General features: G+C 41.8%; 2 protein-coding genes across 3 annotated transcripts in view; both read right to left on the reverse strand.

Annotated features, from left to right (window-relative positions):
- The window catches only part of hsd17b12b (hydroxysteroid (17-beta) dehydrogenase 12b), a 61,688-nt gene that overhangs the window by 23,148 nt on the left and 10,593 nt on the right, over nt 1-27,947 (reverse strand). The window contains exon 2 of the mRNA XM_017686803.2: nt 1,029-1,075. Within this exon, the coding sequence (XP_017542292.1) occupies nt 1,029-1,075 (47 nt within the window). The remainder of the gene's footprint in view (nt 1-1,028; nt 1,076-27,947) is intronic.
- LOC119262437 (claspin-like) lies at nt 15,864-27,681 on the reverse strand. 2 transcript variants are annotated; one of them, XM_037534402.1, is made up of 9 exons: nt 25,132-27,681; nt 22,624-22,671; nt 21,838-22,003; nt 20,083-20,421; nt 19,596-19,706; nt 19,362-19,472; nt 19,005-19,115; nt 17,463-17,552; nt 15,864-16,270 (listed from the first exon to the last, which is right to left on the reverse strand). In XM_037534402.1, the coding sequence occupies exons 1-9, from the start codon at nt 25,255-25,257 to the stop codon at nt 16,032-16,034; spliced, it is 1,341 nt and encodes a 446-aa protein (XP_037390299.1). In that variant the 5' UTR covers nt 25,258-27,681; the 3' UTR covers nt 15,864-16,031. The 2 variants fall into 2 exon arrangements, with proteins under 2 accessions (XP_037390299.1, XP_037390300.1); XM_037534403.1 differs by lacking the exon at nt 20,083-20,421.

The raw sequence follows: 27,947 nt of genomic DNA on the forward strand, positions 1-27,947 counted from the left end.
ATGTGCTGTGACATTCTGAAGCAGAGCAAGATCCCCTCCCTTCGGAAACTGAGCTGCATGGCAGTTTTCCAACTCAATAATGACCCCAAACACACCTGATCACAACTGCCTTGCAGAAGGTAAAGGTGATGGACTGGCCAAGTAAAACCTAAACCCAGTTGAGCACCTGTGGGGCATCCTCAAGTGGAAGGAGGAGGAGCGCAAGGTGTCTAACATCCACCAGCTCCGTGATGTCATCATGGAGGAGTGGAAGAGGATTCCAGTAGCAACCTGTGCAGCTAAGAGGGTTAAGAGGGTTAAAGCAGTGCTAGATAATAATGGTGGTCACACAAAATATTGACACTTTGAGCACAATTTGGACATTTTCACTGTGAGGTGGACTCACTTGTGTTGCCAGCTATTTAGACATTAATGTCTGTGTGTTGAGTTCTTTTCAGAGGACAGTAAATCTATACTGCTATACAAGCTGCACACTGACCAAGTTATATCCAAGTTTCATTTCTATAGTGTTGTCCCATGTAAAGATAAAATATTTGCAGAAATGTGAGAGGTGTACTCACCTTTGTGAGATACTGTATATTACCTATAACAAAGTGCATGGTGCACATAAAGTGCATATTTATAGGACTCCACAAAACATTTTAATGCTGCTTCTAAAGAATCAGACCATCATATGAATCATTCCAGTGAAACACTAATGAACATGAGCACTGAAGTGTACTGGGCTATAAAGGGCTTCTTGAAGTGGTACAAAATCATAGAATTTTCTAGGAACTACTTTTGCCCTAACAGCGGTCAAAACATGGGGCTAGGTCTACGAAGAAGCAGCAGTGTTGATGGCTTGCTGGTGAGTCTGCCACATGAGGTATGCCTTTGAGAGTGGAGTCCTCCACTGATCTCTCGCTAAGACCTCTCCACTGATGACTCATTGTGATTTCCGTGAAGTGGAAAAAAAAAAAAAAAAAAAAAGAGAGAAAGACTGAGGGAAGAAAAAAAAAAAAAAAGAATAAAACCCCCTGGAATCTTACCTCCTCCGCGTAGGCTTTCCCGATTCCATCTGTGGCCCCAGTTACAACTGCGGGGAGAAAGAAGGAGGTGAAGGTTAGCGAGGAGAAACATGGCACGCATCCCGATATTTTAATAGACAAAAAGTGCTTCATGTCAAAAGCTGCTATTTAAAAACAATAAAAACTGGAACATTTTTTTAGGACTAATTATGCCTTTAATGAAACGCAGTTAGTCAGAATTCTTTAAACACTGTCAATATCCTCAATATGTTCAGAAATACATTTTGGGTATATTGATAATTATTACAACACTAACAGTCTTCATCACATAGCCAAATAAATAAGATGCTTGGAGGTGGCAATGTTTTTCCTACATAATCTGAAAACAGCAGCTGCCCTTTACATTTCCTGACAACTCCATGATGAACAGAGCAATAGACACACATTTATATATAGACAGACACACACACACACACACACACACACACACACACACACACACACACACACACACACACACATTAAAGTCCACTTTAAAGTCCCCTCTATGGACAATTAAATTATCCTGTACTTGGGCTGTAATAGCTGCCCTGTTAGCCGGCAGAGGTACCAGGAGAACAGCAGGACAAAGAGTGTGTTCCTCTGCCCCTCTTGCCCGGGCGTCCTCACCAAGACAACAGGGCTATTTTAAGCCATTTGGTCCATCAAACTGCCACACCACCCTCAGCTCACCTCTTTGTAAAAATAGCTGGGAGGAAGGCATGAAGGGAGATGGCCTGCATCACATTTATAGAAAGAGCAAGAAAAGCCCCCGTTTCGTGATCAGTGTTGTGCGGGCATCGGGGGCACAGCCCTCACAGTGCCACCCTTGACCTTGGTATGGCTGGTGTCAGAGGAGGCAGCGCTGATTAAAGATTTACATGAGCAGCCTCCTGCATCCAGTGTAGGGGGGGAGGAGAGCGAGAGAGAGAGAGGAAAAAAATAAAAAAAAGAGAGGAAAAAGAGGGGAGGGAGGGAGGATGACGAACAATAAGACAGCATGAGGGCGGGGCGAGTGAGGACTGATCCTGGGGGCAGCTAAAAATAGCAAGGAAGAGTGAAAGGCAAGCAGCAAACGGAGAGTATAGTTGTGGGGGTGGGGGGGGGGAGGGTGGGCGACACACAGTTAGAGGCAAGGGAGACATTTTTTCCAGTTATATTTAAGCACATTTACAACACCTGACTCTAAACGAGACCAGAATTAAACGCAAATTACTCAATGGGCGAGGGGCTCTGGAAATATACTGAATGGGTAAGAAGCTCGCAATGACGGCCAAAGTGTATCCACATCAATAACGCGTCATAAAAACGGCCACAGGAAGCGCAGAACATTAAAGTCAACGAACGCCACCCTGTTCATTGACAGGCTGCTGTAGAAAGATGCGGATGGCTCGAGCTCGTCGCTCATCAGCGCATGTGATGTTTATGTGGCTCAGCAGAGTTCCAGGCCTGCCCTGCAACCCCTGCGTTTCCATTCAGAGGATGTGGGGACAGTCATCATTCACATCAGCGCAGAATCTGCAGGGGGGGGGGGGTCTGGCTTTGAACCATTTTATGAACTCGCTTCTTTTAGCTTGAGCTATATTTAGAAGGGCATTCCACACAGCAAAAAGAACTGATTTGAGAAATAAAAATGTGTTTTCCGTTACACATCAGCTGTTAATCTTCTCAAGATCTGTTACGAACGGAATGAAACTGTTCCGATATTTTTCTCTTTATAAAATTCTGAGCAAATGTCAGAGACCACCGTTCATTATTTATTTATTTATTTATTTATTGAAAATGAAATTATTTAAAAAAAACAAAAAAAAAAAAACAAAAAAAAAAACACACAGGCATTAAGTATGTTATTCAGTTTTCTTGTGAAATTCCAGAAGAGGAAATCAAAGGAAAACTGGTGATCTCAGAACAATGGGCTGTCAACTTCTACTTACTGTTCACTTTGAATGGAAGTGAAATAAATGAATGCTGGTCTCCAAGTTTTGCACTGTACTGTATGCAAAGACACTGCAGCGGGACTAACGTCTCATCTAGCTGCACACATTAGACTTAATTAATCAATCATTCCTACATGCCCAGCCTGAACGACACCCATCACAGAAAGCTAACACACTGAAGGTGAACAAGGAATTTTAGGTGCCATCTTTTCCTCTTCTTTAGAAACTGCAACCTACAGACTGAAATGCAGGAATCTGGTCAACTGATACATGATCTTATGAGAGTGAGGACGCCCCCTCTCAGTGCATGCTGGTGCTGCTGCTGCCGCAAAACATTCCGTGGGGCTAAAAAAAGAACGGGAGATTAAAAATACCAGGCAGGCACTGCAGCCTCGTCTGGAACAGCTGCAGCGCTTGAATACAAACGAGTCTCCACTCTCCCCCGACACCGCACTGGGGCACGGCAGCCAGGCCAAGCATGCAGCTGTGCAGCCGGCATCGATGCAAGCTGGCTGCACGTTTGGCCCGGCTTCCATCCCGGCACTTACGCAAACGCTGCTTACGGATCAGAGTGGACTACTACAAGAATGCTCCTGTATTCTTCAGCTAATCTTTATCAGCCACAAATGGAGCACAAGGCTGATCATCACAGATAATAATTCCAATGTTTCACTAGGAAAAGCAGCAGAAAACCTGTGGAATAGAAACTCACATATCGCTGTTGCCGGATCAAAACCTCGTTTCTCCGAAATGGTAACTTTACAGGAGAAGGAAAAACCTGCTTTACTTTTAATGCAAGTCAATGGAACCAGAATCCCCCCCCCCCCCCCCCCCCCAAGTAATTTTGGGCCGTTTCTTTTGCTCCATTCATCATGAAATTTACACACAATGTAAAAGGCGACAATTAATTTCAAATCATGTCAAAAACTGAAAAACATCAAAAATGGAGATACAAGGGTTTGACCCAGACAACAGTGATATAGTAAAAGGCACTGGGCAGTCGCCAAATTTCTACTATAAACATTGACTTTCATGAATTCATGTGTTCACAGTCCAACTGCACAGACAGCAGAAACAGGTTTTCTGTGATGGCTGTAGTTTAGAGCTCCCTTTATACAGTCAAATACAGACGTAAGGTTTGAGCACCCCTAGTCAAATAACATGTGGTGTTGATTTTCTAACTGAAAACAAGTTAAAACCTCCTCTACAAAGAACACTCCTGCACATTTTAAAGCAGTTACTGTTTCTTTGCTGAATGTATCATATTTGAAATAATAATAATAATAATAATAATAAAACAACATTCATGACACACATTTTCAATGTTAAACTAAGCAAATAAATATAAATTGTGCACCAGGTTAAGCTCCCTGTGGAGAATGTGTTCACTGATTTTCACTTAGAAAAAAGAAACATGTAAACTGACCAGGGTTTTCATTCTTCTGCCTACTTTTGCAAACGTTCATTCGAGGAAATCAGTGACTGCCCATTGGCATCTATTCAGTCAACAGACTGAATAGATTTTTTAACAGGGAAATGAGTTTAAATTATTACCTGTGTTCATCAACATTAGGTTGAGATGAGGTTTAAAACCACTGGAGCAAGGCCATAACAGCAAATTAGGGCTGAAGTGTTGAGGCTAGTTCACGCAAAAATGATGCCAAGCTTTCAAAAAAAAAAACACACACACACACACACACACACACACACACACACACACACACACAGGTATAATAACATGGTGTAAAAAATTTAATCCAAGCCATTTTCTGCACTGTATAGTGCGTTAAAACGACAACCTCTGCTCTGACTAAAACCACAGAGGTAATAGAAAACGTAATCTATCGAACGTGAAAAGCTGGGGAATGATGGTGAGCACTTTCGTGCAACCATAGAGACTGTTTATGGCCTTTTTCGTGAGTGTGTAGGGCCTTTTTATGAGTGTGTAGACTGCACGTACTCAGCATGTGTACGTTTCAGTTGCAGTGTTTAAGAAAAAAGAAATCCATCATCGCTGCTACTCAAGGAAGACATTTCTTTCTTCCTTCCTTCTTAGAGTGTTTAGAAAACCACACTGAACTTGATGTGAAGATTCCACCGCGTTAAAAATCACTTCCTTTATTTGTGTCGGGGAAAGTGAATGCTGTAAATACACCTTCGGTCAGCAAAGCTGATAAATCACCAACGTTGATTATGCAAAACAAAGTTTCAACAAATCAGTGTCGAAGCTTCTGAAAACGCTCTACAACCCTCCACAAGGCTTATATAACACATTCTGATAGGAACAGTGGAGGGTGATGTTTCATGGCACCATAAAAAGACATCAGTAATGGTACAGAAGGAAAGACGGTGATGCTTTTAGGGGGAATAGTGTGTTGGGGGGTGGGGGGGATAACGGTTCTAGAAATAATCGCTGCAGCTCTACAAACGTGTTTACAGTGTGCCATGCTCAGACAATCCCATTCACCACAAAACATTACGGACAGCTGAATCTGGTTCTATAATGAACCCACTCTGCAAACGGAGCTGTTCTATTCATGCATGAGTCCACTTCATACACAGAGGGCTGTGACAAACATAGCCTGATCGCTATGGTTTAAAATAAATAAACAAACAAACAAACACTCTTTACATGCGCTGTTCACGTGGGTTCCGTCATCATCTCCTCCGACACTACAATCCTCCCCTTACAAACTCAGAAAACTTTTGAGAGAGAGAGAGCGCGAGAGAGAGAGAGCGAGAGAGAGCAAGCGAGAGAGAGAGAGCGCGAGAGAGAGAGAGAGAGAGAGCGCGAGAGAGAGCGCGAGAGAGAGCAAGCGAGAGAGCGAGAGAGAGAGCGAGAGAGAGAGCGAGAGAGAGCGAGAGAGAGGAGAGCGAGAGAGAGGAGAGCGAGAGAGAGAGAGGAGAGCGAGAGAGAGAGAGGAGAGCGAGAGAGAGCGCGAGAGAGACATCCCTCGCTGCCCTTGGACGTTCCCGTGTATGCAGCATTATGTAATCGCACACCCCTCTCCGTCCGCAGAGCGGGATCCTCACTCTTCATTGGATGCTGCAGCAGAGGCTTCAAAGGGTCCCCTGGGCCCCCACTCCCAGTAACATGCTTCTTTAAATAGCATGGGATGCCACGTGCCTCTCTCAATGGCTTTATTTGCTTCACATCAGCAGCACTGTTCAAAAGGAGGGTTTTAAAATTGGCTGCTCTAAAAATAGCTCGAGATGCATTCGGTTTTCCCTGAGGCAAGATATTTTCAGAAAGGGGGAGAACTATGTGAATGTCTTCTGCGCTCAAGTGTGCAGTACAGTAACATTACATCAATTCATAAATATCCATTAATGAAGCATTCATAAGAAATGGATGAGGAGAAACTGGGATTAACGCACAGAAAATAAATATGAAGAAATATGCAATAAAGGTGGGGTTATTGCAGAGAAAATGTGGATTTATAATCAAATATAAAAGGAGAAGAGGGTGTGGAGCTCTGTGAAGGGCCATGACGGAAGTATAACATACAATGGATATCCAGCCCAATCTGTACACAATTTGCAAAAGAATGCAGTTACAGTTTAGAAATGTTAGCAGAGGCAATATACACTGAAGTACAGACATCTCTACCGCACACTAGTCTATTTATCTAGTCAGTGTTAATGTACCACAGCAGAAATAAATCTGTATTACCCGTTCAATGCATTGTGCTCAACTGTGGCAAACGAAGTAGGTGCAGGCTTATCTTTTGCAAACAGATCAGAATCGAAATTCTCAAGTCACACACACGACTGACCAATTCACCTGAGCAAAACAGCCAGTTAATTCACTCACTACGTAGAGTAACCAAGTAACACGGAAGTAAAACACACCATTCACATGATTTACCAAAACATCACAATAGTGCACGTCACAATATACAATACAATTTTTTGTGGCTCTGAAGTCATAAGTTGGAAGATTCAGCAGTGCCACATTTAAACAAAGCTATCAATCACAGCCTCATTTCACATATTGTACCGCACTAAATACAATTAAACAGGACAACACCGTCACTGGGGTGGTACCATCAAGGGTACATCTCAGTACCTTTAGTCAGGGAACATATTTGTACCAAACTCCACTAGTTGTAGTGACTCCACAGACCATCATCTCCAGGCTTTTATTGATCTGTTTTAAAACATTAGATTATGAAAAAAGGTACAAATATGTACTTTTCACCTGGAAAAACTTATTTAAAGTTCACTGGACCTTAAAACCGCTGCTGTACCTTTGAGGCAACATTTACATTGTTTGTACCTTGATGAAGGAAAAATGTCCCTGCACAGAACCTTTCTTCCTAACAGCGTATGCTCTATTTGTAATGAAAAATGCAGATCATCAGCGGTCTTTAAAGGGGATTCCCACCCCTTTTTCAAAGGTTCTGTCTAATTCAATCATAGAGACGTAAACAAAGTCATTGCCGACTCAGAATTCTTTACAGTGGTACTGACAGGTACCGGGGCTCGGACTGGCAAAGTGTCTCAGATGATAAAGAATTTTCCAGAAAGTTCAACCAATGAAAAAAATGATATGCTATGATTTATTTAATCATTTATTACATTTTTACTATCGAAAATAACCAGCAAGTCTAAAGGAGACCTCGACCTTTTGTGTAATGTCGATGATGGTAAAAAAAAAAAAAAAAAAAAAGTGGTAGATTTACAAATGCTTGTTGTCTTTGGGGTCTATTAAAAGCATGTTAGGCTTTTAATACATTCTAATGACGGTACTGAACTACAGAACGCAAGAACAAGCAACACAGTGAAGGGGGGGCGAGAGAGAGAGAGAGAGAGAGAGAGAGAGAGAGAGAGAGAGAGAGAGAGAGAGAGAGAGAGAGAGAGAGAGAGAGAGAGAGAGAGAATGTCTGTGTGCAGGCAGGGACGGCGGGGGAAGAGCACACATTGTTTTATGAGTGAGAGGAGAGCTGGAGAATAAAGAGGCTCAGCTGAATGGGAGGAGATATGCAAAAACAGGGAGAGCTGTGGCACGTGTCGCAGAGGGTGCACATCACGAGAGATGTGAATATACACGAGGATCCAGATGTCCAATCGCATCGCCGCTCTCAGCCAGCCAATTACAGCCAGTCACTCCCTGGGCTAAGAACAAACGCCTTCATTCACAAAAGTAGAAAAACGGAGCGAAACTAACGTTCACACAAACGTCGTGAAGGTAAAGATAGCTCACGCCTGTTTGTTTTCCAAGCGTTTGCGAACCTCCTGCACGCTCATTGATTTTCATGTGTTGCTGGGGTGACCCTCAAGTTTACAGTCGATGGTCGCTATGCCGAGGCCACGTGATCGAAGACACGGCTTCTGAAATGAAACCATAAACCGCAGATATGGGTTAAAGAACGCAGTCGTGGAAAAGTTGGTGGAAAAATAAACACTGCGCAGAATTATGATCACATTTAAAACAGGAGCTTATTTCTGGGCTAAATGCAAAATAACTGGAAGTTAATATTATATTCCAATGTATTCATTATTACTACCAATGAATTCTACATTATTAAATATATAAAATTTTAACTGTTCCAAGTTACTTCTAAATGTGTAGGTCTAAATTCCTTCACCCAAATTGATAGTGATTTACTTAAAGGGGCACTCCACTGACTTTTTCAAATTTCTGCACAAGCAAACCACTGAGCTGTAACTCATTCAGAGCATTTTGATGTGAAATGCTCTGTTCTAGAGAAACTTACCAAGCTAGGACTGTCCACAGTGGTAGTATTAGGAACCAGACATCAGCCGCATTTACCTCACACAAAGTTATTGCACAAAACGGTTACAAATATGCGTCATAATGTCTGCCACACTGTTTTACCATTCTCCTCCAATCTGATTTTGGCATAAATTTAAAAACATCTTCATGGTGGAGTGCTATATGCAGGGCGAAAGACAGCTTATTTTTCCTAGACTGAATACTAGTTTACCATCAGTAACAGTGCATATAATATTCAGAAGACACATGAATTGTCACTGGTCATTTTGGCTAGTAAAAAAATAAAGGACATCTCCATCACAAACTCTAGATCTTATCTCCACCGCTGTAAAGACATCCATAGGCCTGTCACAATCATGACAAAGTACAAGCCTAAAGCATGGACATTAGCTGAGAAGCTATTTTGCTTTCTAGCTGTTGTGACTTATTAGCTCCGAACTGATGACTGACCGGGCTAGAATTCAAATAAACAATCAAACAAAAATTACTCATTGCTGCCCTCTACAGGTGGTAGTCAGAAATTAGAGCATCTGCTGTTTTGTAAGCACAAAGATACGTCTCAATAAATTTGGTTTTGCTTTCTTCTTGGGACAAGCCTACAAAGCTTCTCTACGATACGCTGTTAAACATGTAAAACACTGCAAATTACTTCTCATATCAAAAACAGAGTTTTGGAGAAATTTTGAAAAATCTGTGGAATTCCCCTTTACATAGTAACTGTAGCACCTGTCCAGGGTGGATCCCGCCTTCCGCCCGATGACTGCTGGGATAGGCTCCAGCATCCCCCGCGACCCTGACGGAGTAGCGGCTTGGATGGATGGATGGATGGATGGATGGATGGATGGATAGTAACTGTAGCATCCAATTTTGACCATTTAACGCATTAACTGCTCTTTCCATGTTCTTATCTACACATTAAATCATATTCCATTCTGTCCAGTATCTGTACTGCTGTGTAGTCATTCCACCCAATGTGACAAACCTGCAAGCTAATATTCCAGTCTATAGACACACACTCACACGTACATATTAATATTCCAGTCTATATACACATTCAAAATGAGTATAACCACCATGGCATAATTACTAGCCTTCATTGGAGAAAGTCATTCCATTCTTCAGCTAGATGTTCATTGTATTCAGTTTTAGAGTTACTTTACAGTGTTAGGGTTAGTGTGTGTGTGTGTGTGTGTGTGTGTGTGTGTGTGTGTGTGTGTGTGTATGTATATATATATATATATATATATATATATATATATATATATATATATATATATATATATATACACACACACACACACACACACACACACATACAGGTTTGGCATCCGCTGTGAGGACCATGACATACTACCAGCCTGTGAGGGCCCCCTGTTCCAGACCTCTGAGCGAAAAAGTAATAACGCAGTTCGCCACTAGATGTCCGTAGGAACTGCAACCCGTTTTGTATTTAGCTGCAACTCAACTTTTAAGAACAAGTAGAACGCTAATCGTGCGAGGACCGGCCGCTGATTGGTGGATGCTAATTCGCTTTCTCTGATTGGACAGCTGGCAGCGGAGCGCTGCGGATGGTGGGCGTGGCCAGAATGTAGGCATGACACCGCGGCTACATGGGAAATGTTGTTTTTTAAGCGTGTTGCGTTGAAATACGTCGTTACGTTACGCTACGTGTTATGTTGAAAGTCGTTTTTGAGCCGTTATTTTAAAAAAGTGACCGCTCCGTTTTACACAGCGGCTGCAGCGCGCGAGTCACAGCGGAGCTTCCGGGTCTAAATTCCGAAACATTTCATTAAAGCCCCGAATCTTATTCTCGTGTCAGTCAGCTCGCGGGGGTGGGGGTGGGGGGGGGGGGGGGGGGGGGGGCTGTTTATTGTTTGTTTTTTTTCATGCTCTTTGTATTTTATGCTTTGTTGAACATTATTAGTGAATTCATATATGAATTCAGTTGTAAAGAGCTGTACAAATACGTTTTAGCACCCTGTATTTTGGCCAAAAGTTTGTGGACGGTGCTCTGTTATCCAAATAAAGTATATATTTACATATTAATATTTTAAGTATAAACCTGTAATTTGCAGTCAGCAGTCATTCAATTACATTTTAGCTTCAACACAGACGCCTGAAACTCACAACAGACGCACAAGATATTTAATAAGAATGACTTCATCTCCAACAAGCTGGTGAGCTCTGTTGAGCTAAGGCTACTGCGGGCAGTACAGCAGTCACTGAGAGCGTCCACTCACACGGTGATGACCTGCTCATTATTTATACAGACAGCTTTACAGTAAACATATACACACTTATACACACTGCTCAGCTCCTCATACACAACACACTCACCACAACAACAACTGCTCACTTCAGCTCCAGTGTTCAACACACACAACACCATTCTATTCATTAACCAACAAACTCAATGTAGCTCTACATTAACAGTAGTGAACAGTCACCTGAACAGTTGTGTAGAGGTAGTTCTACATTAACAGTAGTGAACAGTCACCTGAACAGTTGTGTAGAGGTAGTTCTACATTAACAGTAGTGAACAGTCACCTGAACAGTTGTGTAGAGGTAGTTCTACATTAACAGTAGTGAACAGTCACCTGAACAGTTGTGTTGAGGTAGTTCTACATTAACAGTAGTGTACAGTCACCTGAACAGTTGTGTTGAGGTAGTTCTACATTAACAGTAGTGTACAGTCACCTGAACAGTTGTGTTGAGGTAGTTCTACATTAACAGTAGTGAACAGTCACCTGAACAGTTGTGTTGAGGTAGCTCTACATTAACAGTAGTGAACAGTCACCTGAACAGTTGTGTAGAGGTAGCTCTACATTAACAGTAGTGTGCAGTCACCTGAACAGTTGTGTAGAGGTAGTTCTACATTAACAGTAGTGTACAGTCACCTGAACAGTTGTGTAGAGCTACAGTTCTACATTAACAGTAGTGTACAGTCACCTGAACAGTTGTGTAGAGGTAGTTCTACATTAACAGTAGTGTACAGTCACCTGAACAGTTGTGTTGAGGTAGTTCTACATTAACAGTAGTGAACAGTCACCTGAACAGTTGTGTTGAGGTAGCTCTACATTAACAGTAGTGTACAGTCACCTGAGCAGTTGTGTTGAGGTAGTTCTACATTAACAGTAGTGTACAGTCACCTGAACAGTTGTGTTGAGGTAGTTCTACATTAACAGTAGTGTACAGTCACCTGAACAGTTGTGTTGAGGTAGTTCTACATTAACAGTAGTGTACAGTCACCTGAGCAGTTGTGTAGAGGTAGTTCTACATTAACAGTAGTGAACAGTCACCTGAACAGTTGTGTTGAGGTAGTTCTACATTAACAGTAGTGAACAGTCACCTGAACAGTTGTGTTGAGGTAGTTCTACATTAACAGTAGTGTACAGTCACCTGAACAGTTGTGTAGAGGTAGTTCTACATTAACAGTAGTGAACAGTCACCTGAACAGTTGTGTTGAGGTAGCTCTACATTAACAGTAGTGAACAGTCACCTGAACAGTTGTGTAGAGGTAGTTCTACATTAACAGTAGTGTGCAGCCACCTGAACAGTTGTGTTGAGGTAGTTCTACATTAACAGTAGTGTGCAGTCACCTGAACAGTTGTGTAGAGCTGCACTTCTACATTAACAGTAGTGAACAGTCACCTGAACAGTTGTGTTGAGGTAGTTCTACATTAACAGTAGTGTACAGTCACCTGAACAGTTGTGTAGAGGTAGTTCTACATTAACAGTAGTGTGCAGTCACCTGAACAGTTGTGTAGAGCTACAGTTCTACATTAACAGTAGTGAACAGTCACCTGAACAGTTCTACATTAACAGTAGTGTGCAGTCACCTGAACAGTTGTGTTGAGGTAGTTCTACATTAACAGTAGTGTACAGTCACCTGAACAGTTGTGTTGAGGTAGTTCTACATTAACAGTAGTGTGCAGTCACCTGAACAGTTGTGTAGAGCTACAGTTCTACATTAACAGTAGTGAACAGTCACCTGAACAGTTCTACATTAACAGTAGTGAACAGTCACCTGAACAGTTGTGTTGAGGTAGTTCTACATTAACAGTAGTGAACAGTCACCTGAACAGTTGTGTAGAGGTAGCTCTACATTAACAGTAGTGTGCAGTCACCTGAACAGTTGTGTAGAGGTAGTTCTACATTAACAGTAGTGTGCAGTCACCTGAACAGTTGTGTAGAGGTAGTTCTACATTAACAGTAGTGAACAGTCACCTGAACAGTTGTGTTGAGGTAGTTTTACATTAACAGTAGTGTACAGTCACCTGAGCAGTTGTGTTGAGGTAGTTCTACATTAACAGTAGTGTACAGTCACCTGAACAGTTGTGTTGAGGTAGTTCTACATTAACAGTAGTGTACAGTCACCTGAACAGTTGTGTTGAGGTAGTTCTATATTAACAGTAGTGTACAGTCACCTGAGCAGTTGTGTAGAGGTAGTTCTACATTAACAGTAGTGAACAGTCACCTGAACAGTTGTGTTGAGGTAGTTCTACATTAACAGTAGTGTACAGTCACCTGAACAGTTGTGTAGAGGTAGTTCTACATTAACAGTAGTGAACAGTCACCTGAACAGTTGTGTTGAGGTAGCTCTACATTAACAGTAGTGAACAGTCACCTGAACAGTTGTGTAGAGGTAGTTCTACATTAACAGTAGTGTGCAGCCACCTGAACAGTTGTGTTGAGGTAGTTCTACATTAACAGTAGTGTGCAGTCACCTGAACAGTTGTGTAGAGCTACAGTTCTACATTAACAGTAGTGAACAGTCACCTGAACAGTTGTGTTGAGGTAGTTCTACATTAACAGTAGTGTACAGTCACCTGAACAGTTGTGTTGAGGTAGTTCTACATTAACAGTAGTGTGCAGTCACCTGAACAGTTGTGTAGAGCTACAGTTCTACATTAACAGTAGTGAACAGTCACCTGAACAGTTGTGTTGAGGTAGTTCTACATTAACAGTAGTGTGCAGTCACCTGAACAGTTGTGTAGAGCTACAGTTCTACATTAACAGTAGTGAACAGTCACCTGAACAGTTCTACATTAACCGTAGTGAACAGTCACCTGAACAGTTGTGTTGAGGTAGTTCTACATTAACAGTAGTGTGCAGTCACCTGAACAGTTGTGTAGAGCTACAGTTCTACATTAACAGTAGTGAACAGTCACCTGAACAGTTGTGTTGAGGTAGTTCTACATTAACAGTAGTGTGCAGTCACCTGAACAGTTGTGTAGAGCTACAGTTCTACATTAACAGTAGTGAACAGTCACCTGAACAGTTCTACATTAACCGTAGTGAACAGTCACCTGAACAGTTGTGTTGAGGTAGTTCTACATTAACAGTAGTGTACAGTCACCTGAACAGTTGTGTTGAGGTAGTTCTACATTAACAGTAGTGTGCAGTCACCTGAACAGTTGTGTAGAGCTACAGTTCTACATTAACAGTAGTGAACAGTCACCTGAACAGTTCTACATTAACAGTAGTGAACAGTCACCTGAACAGTTGTGTTGAGGTAGTTCTACATTAACAGTAGTGTGCAGTCACCTGAACAGTTGTGTAGAGGTAGTTCTACATTAACAGTAGTGAACAGTCACCTGAACAGTTGTGTAGAGGTAGTTTTACATTAACAGTAGTGTACAGTCACCTGAACAGTTGTGTTGAGGTAGTTCTACATTAACAGTAGTGTACAGTCACCTGAACAGTTGTGTTGAGGTAGTTCTACATTAACAGTAGTGTACAGTCACCTGAACAGTTGTGTAGAGGTAGTTCTACATTAACAGTAGTGTACAGTCACCTGAACAGTTGTGTAGAGCTACAGTTCTACATTAACAGTAGTGAACAGTCACCTGAACAGTTCTACATTAACAGTAGTGTGCAGTCACCTGAACAGTTGTGTTGAGGTAGTTCTACATTAACAGTAGTGTACAGTCACCTGAACAGTTGTGTAGAGCTACAGTTCTACATTAACAGTAGTGAACAGTCACCTGAACAGTTCTACATTAACAGTAGTGAACAGTCACCTGAACAGTTGTGTTGAGGTAGTTCTACATTAACAGTAGTGTACAGTCACCTGAACAGTTGTGTAGAGGTAGTTCTACATTAACAGTAGTGAACAGTCACCTGAACAGTTGTGTAGAGGTAGTTCTACATTAACAGTAGTGAACAGTCACCTGAACAGTTGTGTTGAGGTAGTTCTACATTAACAGTAGTGTACAGTCACCTGAACAGTTGTGTTGAGGTAGTTCTACATTAACAGTAGTGTACAGTCACCTGAACAGTTGTGTTGAGGTAGTTCTACATTAACAGTAGTGTACAGTCACCTGAACAGTTGTGTAGAGGTAGTTCTACATTAACAGTAGTGTGCAGTCACCTGAACAGTTGTGTAGAGCTACAGTTCTACATTAACAGTAGTGAACAGTCACCTGAACAGTTCTACATTAACAGTAGTGTGCAGTCACCTGAACAGTTGTGTTGAGGTAGTTCTACATTAACAGTAGTGTACAGTCACCTGAACAGTTGTGTTGAGGTAGTTCTACATTAACAGTAGTGTGCAGTCACCTGAACAGTTGTGTAGAGCTACAGTTCTACATTAACAGTAGTGAACAGTCACCTGAACAGTTCTACATTAACAGTAGTGAACAGTCACCTGAACAGTTGTGTTGAGGTAGTTCTACATTAACAGTAGTGTACAGTCACCTGAACAGTTGTGTAGAGGTAGTTCTACATTAACAGTAGTGAACAGTCACCTGAACAGTTGTGTAGAGGTAGTTCTACATTAACAGTAGTGAACAGTCACCTGAACAGTTGTGTTGAGGTAGTTCTACATTAACAGTAGTGTACAGTCACCTGAACAGTTGTGTTGAGGTAGTTCTACATTAACAGTAGTGTACAGTCACCTGAACAGTTGTGTTGAGGTAGTTCTACATTAACAGTAGTGAACAGTCACCTGAACAGTTGTGTTGAGGTAGCTCTACATTAACAGTAGTGTGCAGTCACCTGAACAGTTGTGTAGAGGTAGTTCTACATTAACAGTAGTGTAGTCACCTGAACAGTTGTGTTGAGGTAGTTCTACATTAACAGTAGTGAACAGTCACCTGAACAGTTGTGTTGAGGTAGTTCTACATTAACAGTAGTGAACAGTCACCTGAACAGTTGTGTAGAGGTAGTTCTACATTAACAGTAGTGTACAGTCACCTGAACTGTAGTGTGGAGCTGCAGGGTTAACTGGAACAGTGGTGTGCAGCTGCACTGATCTGAACTGTAACTGTACTGTAAAGTGCAAAGTACCTTAAACAGATCTACTGTCTAGGTTTTTGTAATGAGAGAAGCAGCCTTTCGCTTTTCTGTTGTAATACTATTGTAAACAAAATTTTTGATGTCTTTCCATGTTCTTGTCTTCAAAGCAAGCTCTGCTTGGATGCACCGAAGGCAGTCCGCTTTTCCTGGAACATTCTTTAGGGCACGATACTTTGTCAGGTGACGCCACACTGCCTCCTTCTCTCTGTCGGTCCATGGTCGCCTGGGCTGGACTGTGTGTTTACGATCTGAAACAAAAAGCACAGACAGATGCAATGAATTTTAGTTTTTAAAATAAGGTTAATAAATAAAATAGAGGGCATTTTCTCCAGTATTGCAGATACAAAGGATGTCCATACCATGCCAAGCAGATACATATTTACATATCTATCTACAGGTCGACACTCAGTTACAGTGAGATACTCGGTAGAGAGGACTGATAACCTGTGCAGCACGACATGAATGACAGCGAGTAAATATATAGCAACGCAGCACACCCACAGTCATATATAAATAAATGGTTTCACTTTACTTGGATGGTTCATTGTAGATGCATCACAGTTGCTCAACTAACATTCAAATGACATTCAACAGAATTTCTATTAAATGCGTCTGAACGCTAAGCTGAACGTAAATAACTCTCTATTGAATATAACCCTAAACTTAACCATACCCCTAACCCTAACCTCAATCTTTCACGAGTAAGAGCTATGGTTGGGTTTCATTTTAGGTTAAGTAAAAGATTCTGTTTAGGTTTTAGGGTTGATTCAAGGTCAAGGCCTGGGCGCTATGGTAAAAATATTAAATCATGATATTTACACATAGTGTTACAGTGAGATTTTGACACACAGATCATTAGTCGCAGTACGATGAGTAAATATTTAAAATGTGTTGCACTTTTTCCCATTAAACAGCACTAATTACACTCTCTAATGAAACATGCAGTTGGCCAGTGTTTTATGCACTGATGATATCCATATGATCAGAAAAGTATATCATCTATATTGAGAACAAATTTATCATGACACCATAAAATATTGTCATATTGCCCAGCTCCATTGCCAAGCTTAGGTGTAGGCTTTAGGCTTGATTCCAGGTTAAGTTTAGGGTTAGGGTTAGGTATAGTTTGAGATTCTATGGACCATCATTTACATTAAACTTGTATTTAATTACTATTCAGTTGAATGTCACTTGAGCATCTACAATGGACCATCCCAGTAAAGTGATCCCAAACAAAAAAGGTTTGTAAGTCAGGTTAACTTGACCAGATGCTAATGATTAGACTACTTTTGAGAATCTGCCCAAGGCCTTTATAAAAAAAGCCAAAGTTGCCTGTTCCACACAACTGTAGATGGACATGATGAAGCTACAATATAGGTGCTTCTAATAAACCAGACACTTGGAAAGGAAATCTCAAAGGGCTTAATTGTTGTAACTTACCTGATTTTCTTGTCTCTACATCTTCAACAAGGTCTGCATTTTGAGTCCTGGAGGAAGGCCTCTTCTTTCGGACAGGGGAACGAACGTTCTCTAGAAAACAAAATACAAACTGTGTACTGCAAGTCTAAACAAAATCATTTTGATCTTGAGTTTGGGTGGTCAAATACACTGGACAGCAGTCACATTAAATTATGTGGTGCACTCACACCACAAACCCCATCAACATTCTTCATAAAAGCCACAACAACAGGCTTGAGCATTTGAGGCATGGCCTCCACAAGACTTCTAAGTGTTTTATGGTATCTGGCACCAAGACTAACGTTAGCAGCAGATCCTTTAAGCAAGTCCTGTAAGTTGTTAGGTGGGGTCTCCATGGATCAAACTTGTTTGTCCAAAATATTCCCCAGATACTGGATTGGACCAAAACATTGAGCTTGAACTCATTGTTGTGTTCCTAGAACCATTCTGGAATCATTTGCATTGTGGCAGTGTGCACCTTCCTTGGAGAATCTTTGGTAGGTACTGACAGGTTTTCACAGCGCTTCACTTTTTTCACATTTTATGGTCTTATTCCAAAATGGATTAAATTAATTTATTCCCTCAAAATTCTACACACAGTAGTACCCCATAATGACAAAGTGAAAAAAGTTTGTTTTAATTTATTACAAATTTATTAAAAATAAAAAACAAAAAACTAAAATCCCATGTACATAAGTATCACAGCCTTTGCTCAATACTTTGTAGAAGCACCTTTGGCAGCAATTACAGCCTCACGTCTTTTTGAGTATGATGCTACAACCTGTGTTTGGGCAGTTTCTCCCATTCTTGAGAGGCAGAACCTCTCAAGCTCCATCAGGTTGGATGGGGAGCGTCGGTGCACAGCCATTTTCAGATCTCTCCAGAGATGTTAAATCAGGTTCAAGTCTGGGCTCTGGCTGGGCCAATCCAGAACATTCACAGAGTCGTCCCGAAGCCACTCCTTTGTTATCTTGGCTGTGTGTTTAGGGTTGTTATCCTGTTGGAAGATGAATCTTCGCCCCAGTCTGAGATCCAGAGCACTCTGGAGCAGGTTTTCTTCAAGGATGTCTCTGTACATTTCTGCATTCATCTTTCCCTCGACACTGACTAGTCTCCCAGTTTATGCTGCCAAAAAACAACCCTACAGCATGATACTGCCACCACCATGCTTCACCGTAGGGATCGTATTGGCCAGGTGATGAGCAGTGCCTGGTTTCCTCCAGACATGATGCTTGGCATTCAGGAGTTCAGCTGTGATACTTATGTACATGTGATTTTATTGTTTTTTATTTTAAATAAATTTGCAAAAAATTCAAACAAACTTTTTTCACTTTGTCATTGTGGGGTATTGTGTGTAGAACTTGAATTTGGAATTAGACTGTAACATAAGAGAATGTGGAAAACGTGAAGCGCGGTGAATACTTTCTGAATGCACTGCACAGTGTTGATTCTATTACAACTACACTGCACACTGCAAATTGCACATTGGAAAGCTGAAAACATGACTCTGCTACAATGACATACCTGATTGTTGTTCTGCAGAAGTATCCTTGTCACTTGTCTCCAAATGATCTTCTTGGGATGACGCTCCAGAGGACATCTTTTGCTTCTTTTTGACTGGCGAACATTCACGGTCTGGAACAAAACAAAACATATCAGTTACTAGGAGTCCGATAGAACACATCTGACACACGGCAGAACGGGAGAATCACAGCAAAAAAGTTTTCCTGAAAAATCAGCAGGAGCTGGATATTCCTATCTATATATCTATATAGAAGAAGAAAGTCTGAAGGCAGAGCTGCTAATTTTTAACTGAACTGCATGTCACTGATCTGAACTGTTGGAAAACTGAAAATGTGTCTCTGTACTACTTTCCCATACTTGATTTTTCTTCTCCACAAGAATCCTCTTCACATGTTGCTAACTTATCTTTCGGGGATGAAGCCTTTGAGGACCTCTTTTCCTTCTTTTTGCCTGGCAGACATTCACCATCTGGAATAACACAAATAACCAAACACAACATATCAGTTACTAGATCTGAGTCAGACAGAATACAACATTTAACAGAAATGCATTGCGCACACTGGAAAACACTACTCTGATACACTGACATACCTGATTGTTGTTCTCCACAAGAACCCTCGACACCTGTCTCCAAATGATCCTGAGGGGATGGAGCTCTCGAGGATGTCTTTTGCTTCTTTTCGCCTGGCGGACATTCACCATCTGAAATAAATCAAAACATTGGAAATACAGTTCATCCAGTACATTGGGCAAACGTCTACATAAGGTCCAGGCTTGTGAGGCCGTTTGCTATATACTGCCCATTGCCGTCACACCACAATGACGTGGCGCCCGATGTCATGGTGTGGTAGGGGTTAGAAAGCTTATTAGCTAACATGTATTTATACTGTTCAGCTAAAACCTACCAATTTGCACAATAAATATTTCTAATTACTTTAATTCAGTTCATATTACAGTTTGAACACATCACATACAAAGTCCCTGTACAAGACAACCATCAAATATACGATACGCTGATATAAACGTGTCCTGACAATCCGTTTGGGAATCACTGTACTACTGACAGTAGGTAACATACCTGATTTTTCACCATCCAGAGTGTCTCCATCCAGCTCCAGCTCCTCTAGAGACCGTCCCAGATAAGTGTGATTTCCTTTCTCTATGGCAATCAACAGTTTGCTAATTTTAGCAAGCTGAATGGTGTTTTCAGAGAGTCTGTAATATTCACGGTGGACACGTATATCGTGACCCATGAACTTTGCCACCTGATCCATTTCTGAATTTTTCAAGTTCATCATTTGGCAAAGAGTGGCTATGTGCTTCCTTAATCTGGTGGATCTTAAACACTCTGGATGTTTGGCCTGGCATTCCAATGAAAATTGGCGGAGGCAGTCTGACCCTCTCATATGGCTGGTTCCTGAAATTCGGGCAAACACAAAAGGGTTTTCACTGCAGATACCTACTGCAGTTCGGTTGCTTATCAGAATGTCTATCGATGCCTCCATGTCATGTGTGAGGAGCAATGGGACTTTTCGCTCTCTCTTCCCTCGTATCTCCAGTCGCGTGAAGTTGTTGACAAGTGACTTTTCAAGTTTGGAAAGGCTCTCGTACACTTCTGGGTGAGCTGGAGCTCTGTTCCGTGTTTGGTATGTTGCCAGGAGTAATTTTGAGGCTTCTCCTTCCCTCCTTCTATTGAAGAGGATTATCTGTGTGAGAAGGCTCTGACAAAGTTTCTTCCAGTCTGAAACACTGGGTGCAACCGAGAGTCCAAGCACTGCATCTTTTTCCAGTGCTTTAAGATGTTTCTGCAACTTCATGATATCTTCAGTCAGGGGAATCATTTCATCTTTGTTCCACTTGGCTGTTTTTAGAGTGTTAAGGGCACGTCCTGACACATAGGTGTTCCACTGTGTCTCCATCACCTCAATGAACTTCTTTGCATCCCTCTCTGTTCTAGTGTTTCCACTTATTAGGCTCTCCCCTACCAGTATTTCCGCTGCTCTCTTGAGCGAATATCCAATTTTACATGCTAGAGAAGGTGTCTTATACTCGTTCTGTGAAGCCATAAAGCCACTGACTGTTCTTGTCGCTTCCACAACAGTTTGGAATTTTCCTGGCACAAGGACATCTTGGAGCGTACATACACTGTTATCAATCTCTCTGGCGGCTATCAAAAACCTCCCTAGCTCTCGCATTTTCTGAGCGATGTAGGAATGCTGAAATTTGTTATGTCCGTGTTTTTCAAATAAAACATCTCCAAATTTACAAATGAGAGGGTCATTTCTGACACAAATGCTGATCTCATCTTGATGCATACTGTGTAACACATCCTTGCAGCCTGAAGAAACTGAAGATGACACTGGAACTAGGCGGGATGCACATGACTGAATCCTTTTTGTCTTCTTTAAGTTCTTTGCTTGCCTTACCCTACAGGAAATCTCGTGCTTCCACAGATCTGTTTTAACAAAAAATCCCCAACACTGGGGACATGGCAGGTAATTGTTTGGACTTGCGTTGGCCTTGGGTTGTCGCCAGGTGATCAGCTGCCCATCACCATTCTCAAGAACGTCTATATTGTGCTCAAAGTCCCCTTTGTTTCGAATTTCCTCAAGCAAAGCTGCCCTTCGCTTGGACCCTTTAGGAAAACTTAGAGCTTGGGCAACCTCTGTTTCTTCACCATGTTTTCTTTCCAAGTGGCGAGCTATTTTACTATTTGGTTTTTTACAGTACAGACAAAAATGTTTCTTGTTCCAGATCCGTTTGCCATTGTCAGTTTTTGTGCTGCATTTTACTGTAATCTTTGATTTTTTTTGTTTTGTTGACATGGACGTACCGTTTTCAACTTCCTTGGACAGGACCGAGCTGGAAGACAGCTGGGTTGAAAGGGAGAGACAACTTTCAGAGTCAGACTCGCTGCCATCAGGTTCATATTCCGAATGTGATGACACCAGATCCTCTTCAGACAAATTAATGGACTCGTCACTCTCTTCCTGCTCAGCCTGTCACAGAAACATTAAAAAAACAAGAATAATTAAACAGTCAAATTAAACTGGATTAACTTAAACATAAAAATCTGCCAAAGACACATTTGGAGTCTAAAATTTGCTCCTTGAGTTTAGAACTGCAGCTGTGAGGACTACATCCCATTAGTCCACCAAACAGCCCCAACTGCATTCAATAAAAATCAATCTACAACCCTTTTCTCAACTCATTATAAGTTATAACAATGATCCCACAGACTAGTGGCTGTGCCTCTGGATACAGTAGATACTGAACTAAAAAAAACTTCTGAACTTAACTGGTAAATCAGAGGACTGATCTCAGATCAGACTCTTCCCTATTTACGATCATGGTCACTAAAGCAGATACTAGATCAGCACTCTTACTGGGCAGCGTTTTTGACAACTCATTTCATTTTTATTAACTTTTATGGCCTTAACTAACAAATAGATGCACTTGGAGAAGTTTTGATGATTTTTACACAGTAAAAAGGCCTCGCAGCCTAGATCAACTATAACGAAGCAAAATTCTGACTTCAAACATGTCTCAGCCATCTAGGTTTTATTTTATGCTAAATTATTCCTTAAAATATTCATTTGATGAAAGCTGTGTTACATACCTTCTTGTTTGGCCTCACTCTGCCAACAGGCTTTGTGTTCTCCATGCTCTGAAAAGAGAAACAAATCACCACATCATCCATCTACTAAGACACATTTGCAATTCATCAGTAAAGTACTGTAATTATTCTAAGTACAAAGCTTTGCTGTTCAGAGATACTTGTACTACAGCTGTTACACAAAAGGAAATCAACTTCTACTGCACTTCACATTTTGTTGGGTGTAACATGAAATCTCTTCTATCTGAGAGACCAACGCAGCAGGAAACAGCTCGAGCTGGTTAAGCAGTTTAGATCCTGTGTTTTTATGAGTTTAATGGTTTATCTGGTCTACTTGCATGATCGAGCTGACCGAGACAGACCACCAGTATGACCGTGCTTGATTATGCAAGACCGAGCTGGTTGACCAGTATGACCAAATCAAATGTACATCAGTGTTTTTCAGTCCTGGTCCTGGTGTCCCAGCTCCCATCACAACTGATCCAACTAATCAGCTCATTAACAGCCGTTCCTGAGTTAAAGTGGCTGTGTTAAACAGGAAGAGCTCTGAAATATGAAGGGCAGTGGGTCCACAGGGCCATGTTTGAAAAGCACTGGACTGTACTATGCTGGTCAGAAGCTGCTTAACCAGCTTGCTAATTAGCAAAGGGTATGATTTTACCAGCTGAAACCAGCAACCAGTAAAACTAGTCCTGATCTGGATTTTTCAGCAGGGCATATAAAACACTGGTCTCACCGTTTCATACTATTACAATATCTGGCAACCATTTAAAATATCTAGACCTTTAAACTCGTAGTAGAGATCACTTCCTGCACCCCTACTGCGAATAACTCGTATGAGGAGCTGCTGTTCTGTATCTGAGCTGTGCTGGAATTGAAGAGTAGTTTAATCTTAAAGCGAGTTTGTAACCGGGTCTGTATGTACAGCGGCGGTGGGACTGACCCCTCCGCAGCGAAGCACCAGCTCTGTACTGAACTCAACACGAGATCAACATCTACCACTAAACTCCACCAACCACACACACCAGCTCTGTACTGAACTCAACACGAGAATAACATCTACCACTAAACTCCACCAACCACACACACCAGCTCTGTACTGAACTCAACACGAGATCAACATCTACCACTAAACTCCACCAACCACACACACCAGCTCTGTACTGAACTCAACACGAGAATAACATCTACCACTAAACTCCACCAACCACACACACCAGCTCTGTACTGAACTCAACACGAGATCAACATCTACCACTAAACTCCACCAACCACACACACCAGCTCTGTACTGAACTCAACACGAGAATAACATCTACCACTAAACTCCACCAACCACACACACCATCTCTGTACTGAACTCAACACGAGAATAACATCTACCACTAAACTCCACCAACCACACACACCAGCTCTGTACTGAACTCAACACGAGAATAACATCTACCACTAAACTCCACCAACCACACACACCAGCTCTGTACTGAACTCAACACGAGAATAACATCTACCACTAAACTCCACCAACCACACACACCATCTCTGTACTGAACTCAACACGAGATCAACATCTACCACTAAACTCCACCAACCACACACACCAGCTCTGTACTGAACTCAACACGAGAATAACATCTACCACTAAACTCCACCAACCACACACACCAGCTCTGTACTGAACTCAACACGAGAATAACATCTACCACTAAACTCCACCAACCACACACACCAGCTCTGTACTGAACTCAACACGAGATCAACATCTACCACTAAACTCCACCACCGACACACACCGGCTCTGTACTGAACTCAACACCGGCTCTGTACTGAACTCAACACCGGCTCTGTACTGAACTCAACACCAGCTCTGTACTGAACTCAACACGAGATCAACATCTACCACTAAACTCCACCACCGACACACACGGCGCTGAATAATCACCGAATATAAACCAACATATAAACGAGCTGCTGTACCAGAGACGCTCCGGCCGGACAGTCAACGCTATAGCAGCTAGCGCTAGCTAACTAGCTCACTACTGCTAGCTAACTAACTTTCTCCTCATTCCACTCAAACCGCACATTTCCCCCGAAATCCGCCCCACAGAGACCCGGTTCCTCAGCAGAAGCTGCTTACACTGTCAGATACATGTACAGATGTTTGTACTTACACCACGCGTGTGCGACTGCAGTGCCGAACCGAACCGAACCGCTGAACTGTGAACGCGCACGAGCCGAACAGCCGTTAGATACACGAGCACGAGCTGCTGAACCGACTCGCGCTGAACCGGCACGTGCTGTATGGCGTCTGAGCGGTTTAATGAACTGAAGTGTTTAAATTGTGAAATAAATAAAGCGAGTTAAAGAGCGACTCTCTGCTCTAACACTGAACTTCATCCACTACAGTTAAACAGTATAACCGAGTCACGCGACTCATCTAAATATCAGCTACTTATTTCAGACATGGAGCCCAAGTAGGTTCATTAGAAGGTTTACCTGAGATTCTCTTACCTTGTTCAGCAGCTCTAAAGTCTTCTGCTGCTCCTTTTCCTGCTGGTTGAGGATGTGCTGATACTTCTCCTCCTGCTTCTTGTGATGCTCACGAAGTTTCTTTAATCGCGTTATAAAACGATCCATTCAGAAACAGAGTGACTGTAGGCCTTGTGTACTGTTCACCCCTCACACTGAGAATTACTGACCTTAAAGCCGTACTGCAGAATCTTTACTGCCAGTGTCTACTACACAATCATTACATCACGTTTATCTGTACTGAGAAGAGAACAGGAGACGCTTAACATAGAAACCAACAGGCCTTTACAGAAACTCCTGCCCTTTAAATATTATTATAGATTTTAAAGTAGACTGAACTGTTGTTAAATAGTATATGTACACTTTTTACACTTACTACTGTTTCTATACTCAAAACAAACAGTTAATGCACCAAAACCTTTCACGACCAGAACGACCAGCAGTGGGTTTATATTAAAGTAGGGAAGAGAACTAGTTTGGCGTTGAGAAGTGTCAGCAGGTGCGGTCACAGGGAGATTCATAGAATAGATTTACACGATAAGCTAATAGATCACCCACACACAATCAAATGGACCTGTTTACACCAAGCCACTTCATGTAATTAGCATCTGGACTGTATCCTGATCAGGATAGACATGGATCTTTATTAGAACTTCAAACATAACTCAGACCTTCTTGTTCCTCTGCCTGGTCAGGGACTCAACCCTGTATCCACAGAGCCTAAAAAATGTGGTTTTAGTCACATGCATGTACACGGGGAAGTGACATGCATCTCCAGTTATGTAGACTGGAATCCAGTCACTGTGTGGGGCAGAATATGTATATTGCCTCATTGTGAGGCCATTATAACTGGTGTTCTGGTTGTACATGGGGGGCTGTTGAATGTGTCTTGGATATACTACTTGCATATTTATGTAGTTTGATCCAGATATGATTCTGATACTCAAGGTGCATGAAGTGACCAGGTGTAAATAGGGTCTAGGATCTACACAATATTAAGCGTCAGATGGACTGCCATAAATCACACTGCAACTGGAGCAGTACACATTGTTTTCTGGTATGATGAATCATTGCCTAACCAGCCGACAGTCCGATGGACAAATCTGGATTTGGCGCTAGCCAGTAAAATGCTTCTTCACTGAATACGCTCTGCCAAGACTAAAGTTTGATGAAGGACAAATAACAGTCTGGGACACGTGCATAGAAACAACAAATATATACTTCAAACTTTGTGTCAACATATTTGTTATGACTGTTTCCTGCGCACAAAGCAAGCTCCATAAAGACCGCTCTGACTGACCTGCACAGGGCCCCGACCTCAGCCACTTCCTGTACTTGTGGAATGAACTGAATCACTAAATGAGAAAGAGGCCTTGTTCCCACACATAAACATCTGTCCCCACAACTGAGCATTTCAGTCTCTACCATTAAGACAAAGAAAAACAACAGGAGATGTGAAGCATGTCACCTGAAACATTAGCATGTCTTGTAGTCACTGCCTGATTTATGAAGGTCAACAACTGTTTGCCTCACTTCATTCTTTGATCTTAGCCAATTAATAATGCATATGTGAGTGTCTAGTCTGCATACCTCCTCATATGGATAGGATAGTGAAACAGAAAGGCGTAAAACTATTGCTTGCTGTGTTTAAACATGTAGCTGAAATAAGAACAACCACATACAGACGGCTAACAGCGAGACCAGGCAGTCCAGGTTTTGCTGCACCACCATCGGCAATGTAGAATCATTAATGGCATTTCAACAACTGGAAGTTTGAGACTGACGTATCTTTAGAACTTCAAACATAACTCAGACCTTCTTGTTCCTCTGCCTGGTCAGGGATTCAACCCTGTATCCACAGAGCCTTAAACTGTAGAGCGCAGATTTAAATTAAGGTACCACAGAAAAGTATTTACACATAACACTGGACTACTCACAGCATGGTTCTAGCATGGTTTCTTGTGATTTGTGTACAACTGACCACTCTGATGGTGGGCCTCATGAACATGATTTGTGAATCACTCACGCACCTCACTACAAAGCTTTGGTAGCAATGTTGGACAAATGCCTGTAGATGCCAAGCTATCACTGAGGTAGCGATGTTGGATGAGGCTGAGAGCTGACATGCCATCACTACAAATATTGACACATATTAATGCCATGGTATGTCTTATCACTTCCCTTTACAGTAATATTTACAGGAAGGAGACACAACATCAGCTACCCTAAGATTACATCTCTTCTCGGGAGCACAGATACTTGTCATCCATAGCTGTGCATGTGTATTTCAGCAAAAGTGATCAGTCAGTCAGTAAGAGAACACAAAGTCTTTGGGAGGCACTGAATCACCCCAGCAGCCAGAGCACATGTGATATTCAAGTGATATTCAGTTTAGATTTTCTTGGATATATGCATTGACCTATTCTATGAACTGGAGATATGACGGTGGTGGAGAGAGACAATATACACTGCTCAAAAAAATAAAGGGAACACTTAAACAACACAATATAACTCCAAGTAAATCAAACTTCTGTGAAATCAAACTGTCCACTTAGGAAGCAACACTGACAATCAATTTCACAGCTGTTGTGCAAATGGAACAGACAACAGGTGGAAATTACTGGCAATTAGCAAGACACACTCAATAAAGGAGTGGTTCTGCAGGTGGGACCACAGACCACTTCTCAGCACCTTTCTGCTTTCTGGCTGATGTTTTGGTCACTTTTGAATGTTGGTGGTGCTTTCACACTCGTGGTAGCATGAGATGGACTCTACAACCCACACAAGTGGCTCAGGTA

Source organism: Pygocentrus nattereri, chromosome 25 (assembly GCF_015220715.1).
Source record: "Pygocentrus nattereri isolate fPygNat1 chromosome 25, fPygNat1.pri, whole genome shotgun sequence".
NCBI classification, from domain to species: domain Eukaryota; kingdom Metazoa; phylum Chordata; class Actinopteri; order Characiformes; family Serrasalmidae; genus Pygocentrus; species Pygocentrus nattereri.

What these genes read in the sequence shown, in the direction of transcription:
- LOC119262437 (XM_037534402.1), bottom strand. Translation starts at nt 25,257, where the DNA reads ATGGATCGTTTTATAACGCGATTAAAGAAACTTCGTGAGCATCACAAG. An exon ending in CTTTAGAGCTGCTGAACAAG is followed by an intron (nt 22,672 to 25,131) that starts GTAAGAGAATCT and finishes TTCTCTTTTCAG; the next exon opens with AGCATGGAGAACACAAAGCC. An exon ending in GTCCAAGGAAGTTGAAAACG is followed by an intron (nt 20,422 to 21,837) that starts GTACGTCCATGT and finishes CCCGAATTTCAG; the next exon opens with GAACCAGCCATATGAGAGGG.